General features: G+C 46.0%; 1 protein-coding gene across 1 annotated transcript; it reads left to right on the forward strand.

The window, feature by feature from the left end:
* The first annotated feature begins 5,386 nt into the window (after positions 1-5,386).
* LOC136510217 (uncharacterized) lies at positions 5,387-6,750 on the forward strand. Its single transcript, XM_066504753.1, has 2 exons — positions 5,387-5,706; positions 5,808-6,750. The coding sequence occupies exons 1-2, from the start codon at positions 5,387-5,389 to the stop codon at positions 6,748-6,750; spliced, it is 1,263 nt and encodes a 420-aa protein (XP_066360850.1).
* Positions 6,751-7,370: the final 620 nt, after the last annotated feature.

The raw sequence follows: 7,370 nt of genomic DNA on the forward strand, positions 1-7,370 counted from the left end.
GGAGACGGAGAGCCAGAAGTCACGGGAGTTAACCTCCAATCAATTCGTCACAGGAAACGGAAACGGAGTTTCAAAAATAAAGGCCTTGCCCGCCCGTCCGCTCGCCACCGCCCGCCCGCCCGCCTGCCTGCCTCGCCACGCCATGCCCACGGGCACGGGCTCGGGCCGGGCCGGGCGGTGGCGGCGGCGGCGTGCGCCGCGCGTGTGGCATCCAGGTGATTCACTTTTACTTCTCAAATAGATCAATCAATGATCAAGTATTTAAGTAGAGTCTCCTCTCGATTAAATTCCCATATGGTATAAAACCATTAATGTACATGTACGGACCATAGAGTTTAATAGAGATATTAAATAAATGGGCCAAGCCCATAATATCTAACAATCCCCACCAAACTCTAGGGTACGCAGTTTGAAGTTCTCAGAACCACATTCCTTTTATATACCAGTGTTTCGATGGAGACTGTTAAGTTGAACATCCATCTAGAAAGCTAGCTACACTCATCCACAACTGAACAATGGACAGAACCTTGAATTGACAGTTTTGTGCGAGATGAGTTTCACATAGCCTCTTAACTGATACTAGGCTGCCAAGTACCTTTCCTCTGTTTTGAAGCATATAAGTCACACTTCGAGGCCTTTTCATGAGCATCTAGAGATTACCCATATCTCATAGATTGTGACTAGCAATCGAGCTCATATAGGTGTGTTCCTTATAGGATGTTCTGTAGGACAACATCCCCGCTATACCAAGCCGCTCGGATCACATTAAGAACTTAATCATCCTGCCTAACAGTATTGGAGAGACGGTGCATCTCCAACGAACTGAGCTATAATCTAAGGGGTCTCTCCCTCAGTCAATCAACAGCTTGTTTCGCCATCCTAATTCACGGGATCTCCGATCACATAGGATAGGTTACCACTGTTGATGGCTCTATGTGGGTCTCAAACCCAGTTCCCTCGATGCACCTTCTATCACATTGCGTGATAGACCCTTAGTGAATTGATCTGCTAGATTATTTGATGTATGGACATAGTCCAATGCAATTACTCCGGAGTTTCTCAGTTTTCTGACAGTCTTCAAACGTCTCTTCACATGCTTTGTGGACTTCATGTTATCCTTAGAACTGTTTACCTTAGTGATCATAGTTTGATTATCACAGTTCATGGAAATTGCTGGGATTGGTTTCTCAACAATCGGCAAATCCATCAAGAGATCACGGAGCCACTCTGCCTCAGCACTAGCGGTATCCAATGCGGTCAGTTCTGCTTCCATTGTAGACTTCGTTAAGATAGTCTGCTTGTAAGACTTCTAAGAAACAGCACCACCTCCAAGTAGAAACACGTATCCACTCGTGGCATACAGCTGATCCGCATCAGAAATCCAATTAGCATCACAATAACCCTCTAGTACCCTCGGATACCCGGAAAAGTGAATGCTGTAACTCATTGTCCCTTTCAAATAGCGCAACACTCTCTCAAGAGCATTCCAGTGAGTATCTCCCGGATTTGACACAAACCGGCTCAGTTTGCTTACAGCGAATGAGATATCAGGCCTGGTTGCGCTAGCTAGGTACATAAGAGAACCAATTATCTGTGAATATCTCAATTGGTCTCTTGCAATTCTGTGATTCTTCCTCAAATGAACACTTGGATCGTGCGGAGTAGGAGCAGGCGTACACTCACTGTACCCAAATCGGTTCAAGACCTTTTCCACATAGTGAGACTGCATAAGAGTTACCCCACCACTTCCTTCCTCCCTTGAAAGCTTAATGTTGAGAATAACATCAGCCTCTCCTAAGTCTTTCATCTCAAAGTTACTCGACAAAAAATCTTTTACTTCTTTAATCACATTTAGATTGTTGCCAAATATTAATATATCATCCACATATAGGCATAATAACACACCATCACCACCACCAAACCGATAATATACACATTTATCAGCTTCATTCACAACAAAGCCGGTTGATGTTAGAGTTTTATCAAACTTCTCATGCCACTGCTTGGGGGCTTGCTTTAGGCCGTACAGGGACTTCAATAACTTACAAACTTTACCCTCTTGACCATTTGCAATAAACCCATCAGGCTGATCCATGTAGATCTCTTCCTCAAGCTCTCCATTTAGGAAGGCTGTCTTAACGTCCATCTGATGAATGAGAAGACCATGTGAGGCAGCTAGGGATAGCAACACACGAATGGTCGTCAATCGAGCAACAGGTGAGTAAGTATCAAAGTAATCTTCACCTTCCTTCTGTACTTCGCCAAGAGAGCCTAACCGAGAGGGGAGGATTTGTTTTATAGGCAGAGGCCAGAAGACGAGAAGCCGGCGGCACCGAGGGGTCAGACCTCCCTTCTGCGGTGGGAGAGACGGAGACGGAGAGCCAGAAGTCACGGGAGTTAACCTCCAATCAATTCGTCACAGGAAACGGAAATGGAGTTTCAAAAATAAAGGCCTCGCCCGCCCGTCCGCTCGCTCACCGCCGCCCGCCTGCCTGCCTGCCTGCCTCGCCTCGCCTCGCCACGCCACGCCACGCCACGCCCACGCGCACGAGCACGGGCTCAGGCCGGGCCGGGCGGTGGCGGCGGCGGCGCGCGTGCGCACGTGTGGCATCCAGGTGATTCACTTTTACTTCTCAAATAGATCGATCAATGATCAAGTATTTAAGTAGAGTCTCCTCTCGATTAAATTCCCATATGGTATAAAACCATTAATGTACATGTACGGACCATAGAGTTTAATAGAGATATTAAATAAATGGGCCAAGCCCATAATATCTAACAGATGCTAACACAATGGACGGACGCGCACCGAAGTTGGCACCAGTCTTTCCTCCCTAGTATCCTAATCGACTGCGGCGAGCCACGCCTCGTTAGCTCTTACCGTGTTATGTTCCTGTTGGGACACAGATAGCTTGGTCGCGAAGGCTATCCTCCCCTCGCATCTCTTCATCACACATCTAGCGGACTAAGCCAGAATATGGGTTGTCATGTTTATTTTGACAGGAATTTTGAAGGGACCTTCGCCTACGACATCTGACCTTGCAAAGGTCCATGGCCAGTGGAGGCGTCTCGGCGAAGGCCCGGAGATTGCTTCAAGGCGACGCCCGGGAAGAGGACGCGAAGGTCACTAGGGGGAAGACGATGAATCAACTCGGCGACTGGAGAAGACCGGCAGAGGTTAGGCCTTCGCCTTTCATGGGCAGGGCTCCCAAAGGAGGCACGTGTTGCACAACCATTGGGCCTCTAGTGGGCTTAAAGCTAAGGCCCATAAGGCAAGGTGGTTGAGGGAGAGAAGAACTAACGTATGAAAGCCCTAAGTTTGGTTTTGGTTAATTGATGAAACCTAGTACTAACCTTTGCTCTAAGTGTAAGAGATAGGTTGGTACCCCAAGTGATGGAGCAAGCTTGGTGGCTAGGAGGAGATGCCACAAGATCATGGTGATCAAGTGCTCAAGCTTCGGAAAAGAAGAAAGAGAAAAAAAAGAGGCTCAAGGCAAAGGTATATGCATAGGAGCTCTTTTGATTTTAGTGGTTAAGACACTATAGAGAGTGTAACCACATTTAGGATTGATAGCCGTACTATCAAGAGGAGAGAACTCGCAAGTGAAATGCGGTTATCAAAGTGCCACTAGATGATCTAACTCATTCATATGCATTTAGATTCTAGTGAGTGACTGACACCCTTGAAAAAGCTTTGAAAATATGCTAACACACATGCACAAAGGTGTTACACATGGTGGTTAGCACTTGGGAGCAAGGGTGGAGAAGTTGGAGATGAGAAAAGGGTCACAGAAGTGACCGGATGCTCACACCGAACGCTGGCCCCCATGGCACCGGACGCGTTTGGTGGTAAACCCTAGCGTCAGTGTTGCTGTCCAGTGAGGATCGGACACTGAGGGAGTCCGGTCACCTCTGACCAGACGCGTCTGGTCGCTCTGGGATTTCTCTAGATCCTCTCTGTGTTCGATCAGACTTTGGTGAGTCGGTTGGACCGGACTCGCTTGTAGCGCGTCCGGTTGCACCATCGAGGCACGCAAGCTGAGCTGTGAAGTGAGCACCAGACTCTGGGCGCGTCCGGTCCGAGTGACCAGACACGTCCGATCGCTGAAAGATCGCTCGATGTTGTTTCTGTGATCGACCGGACTCTCTGAGGAGTGCGTCCGATGCAACATTAAGGGGCGCAAGCTCTATGCCGACTGTTGGGATCGAACGAACGATGTTGAACGCAGCTGACACGTGGACGGCTCTGGGCGACCGAACTCACCTGACCAGACTCGGTGCGTCCGGTCAGCGCGTCCGGTGCGCGCGTAGAAGCTGTGTGAAGGGGCCAACGGCTCTTTGAGCTTTGTCTCCTCTATATAAGTGGTTTGGCAGGTTGAGGCTCACTCTCTTGGACATTTTGATTGCCATACACACCTAGTGAGCCTTGCCAAACTTCTCTCACTCACATTGCTTGATAGTGTTCATCATTTGGTGAGATTGAGAGCATCTAAGTGCATTGAGTGAAGTGATTTTATCTAGAGGCACTTGGTGATTGTGTTTTGCTATGGATTCTCTTATTACTCTTGGAGTTTGCCGACTCCTAGATGGCTTGGAGTAGTGAGGATCATTGAGCGGAGGTTGGTGTTTGTTCTCTGACTCCGATTGGTGGATTGTGAGGGGTTCTTGAGCCTTCCCCGTGGAAGTTCACGAAAGGCATCTCTAGTGGATTGCTCATAGCTTGTGGATCCCCATCTTGTGTTGGTTGTGCGGCACCTAGTTGCGGGTTAGGCATTGAAAGCCTATTAGCATGTGAACCTTCAAGTGGGTGAATCGCTACAACGAGGAGTAGCTTGCCGACAAGCAAGTGAACCTCGGTAAAAAATCATTGTGTCATCTCTTTGTTGAGGATTCATCTTGTGTATATCGATTGATTGGTTCATTTATCACCATGTCGGTATAACCCCCTCAACTCTACCTTTGCACTTCAATTGTTTACTTTCTTGCAAAGTAGAGTAGCTAGTGTTCTCTCTAGTGTAGCTTGTGTAGCTCTAGACTTGTTTAGTAGCTTGGTCACTAGCTAGAATAGTCTTAGCCCTTTGTGTGCCATAGAACTTTTAGAAACTAGAATTGTTGGATAGGTGGCTTACAACCTTTTGGTAGTGCTAGCGCAAAACTTGCTATTAGCCTTTTGTTTTATTAACCACTTTGCTTAGTGTGTTTGCAGAATTTTTATTAGGCTATTCACCCCCCCTCTAGCCATTGTAGAACCTTTCAAGTGGTATCAGAGCCGTGATCACCGTTTCTTTGAGACTTAACATCCTACGGTGTCAAGATGGCTCAAATCAACAATACCAAAAGGCCACCCCAATTTGATGGCATAAACTATAGCTATTGGAAGGCTAAGATGACCACCCATATCAAATCAATCAACCGGAAGATATGGTTGGTGGTTGAGAAGAAGTTTGAGGTTGCCGATCCGGAGGCACCCACCACCGAAGAAGAAGAGAAGCTACAAAACAATGATATTGCTCTAAGTGCTATTCATGATGCAATCTCTCAAGATGTATTTGAGCAAATCAAGAATTTGGAAATGGCTCATGATGCTTGGAAGAAGCTAGAAGAATCATTTGAGGGCACTCAAGCGGTCAAGGGAGCCAAGGCATATATCTTGAAGGAGAAGTTTGCAAGTTTTAAGATGAAGGAAGATGAGACTATGCCAGAGATGTTCAATAGGCTACAAGTGCTAGTAATGATCTCAAGGCACTTGGTGAGAATGTGGAGGACATGGACTTCTCTCATAAGTTCTTGAGATGTCTTCCCTCAAGATTTGGCATGTTGGTCACCCTACTTGTGAGGAGTGGATTGGATACCATGACACCAAATCAAATACTTGGTGATGTGGTAACTGATGATACTTATAAGGATGACAAGGAAGAGATGGAGACGAAGGATGAGAAGAAGAAGAGTGTGGCATTCAAAGCCACATCATCATCTAAGAGAAAGGGCAAAGCTAAACAAGAGGAATCATGTGATGATGATAGCTCCAATGCTTGTGAAGATGAGGTTGAGGAGATGGCCCTCTTTGTGAAGAGATTTAGCAAATTCATGAAGAAGAAGGACTATCATGCTAGAAGGAAGAAGTCTTCATCCAAGGATGAACCAAGAAGATGCTTCAAGTGCAATAGCAAGGATCATCTCATTGCGGATTGTCCATATAATAGTGACAATGATGATGACAAGAAGGGCAAGAAGAAGAAAAAGGACAAGAATGAGTCCACTCACAAGAAGAAGAACTACTCTCACATTGTCACATGGGATAGTGATGCTTCCACAAGTGATGAAGATGATAGTGATGATGAAAGGAAGACATCAAGCAAGAAGAAGGCAATTGCAAGCATTGCTATTAATGACAAGCCTTCACTATTTGACACTCCATCGACATGCTTCATGGCTAAGGCCAATAAGGTACAATCCAATGATGAGAGTGATAGTGATAGTGATAATGATGATGAACCCACTAAAGATGAACTAATGGACATGCTTGATGATGCTCGTGATCATTTTGACATAAAGAGAAAGGAGTGCAAAGAATTGCGAAAGAAGCTTCAAGCTCTTGAGCAATCCTTTGATGAGCTCAATGCCACTCATGAGAGGCTAATGGAAGCCCATGAGAAGCTTGGCAAAGCTCACTCCAAGCTTGAGAAAGCTCACTCTTCTCTTATTGAGCAAAATGAAAAGGAGCAAATTAAAATATGTGACAAAGGCTAAACTTGTGATATAATTGATGAATCTTTCTATAAGCCTATTGTTGTTGCTCCCACTAACCCTTCTTGTAGCACATCCACTTCTACCTCATCTACTAGTTATGGTTTCACATGTGATTCCTCACTAATGGTTGAGAATGAAACCCTCAAGAAGGAGGTAAATGAGTTCACTCATGCCTTAGGCAAAGCCTATGGTTGTGAGGCCCGCTTGCTTAAGTGCTTGGGTAGCCAAAGGTTCTCCCTTTGCAAAGAGGGATTGGGCTATACCCCAAGAAAGGCAAGGCAACCTTTGCAACTCCAAAGTCTAGCTTTGTGAGGGGCAATGGTCGGTTTTGCACTAGTTGCAAGCAAGTTGGGCATGTAGAGCAACATTGCAAACTTAACAAGAGCAAGATCAAGTTCACTAATGTATCCTCCATTCGTTATGATTCTTGCTACATGCTTACCAAGGGTGTTGTTGGTGTGAAAGCTAAGTTCATAGGTTCACCCAATGAGAGCTCAAAGAAGAAAGCTATATGGGTACCTAAGTCCTTAGTCACTAACTTTGGAGGACCCAAAAAGATTTGGGTACCTAAAAGGAATTGATCTTTTCTTGTAGGTCAATTACAAAGCCGGAGGAAGGCA

This window comes from Miscanthus floridulus, chromosome 16 (assembly GCF_019320115.1).
Source record: "Miscanthus floridulus cultivar M001 chromosome 16, ASM1932011v1, whole genome shotgun sequence".
NCBI classification, from domain to species: Eukaryota; Viridiplantae; Streptophyta; class Magnoliopsida; order Poales; family Poaceae; genus Miscanthus; species Miscanthus floridulus.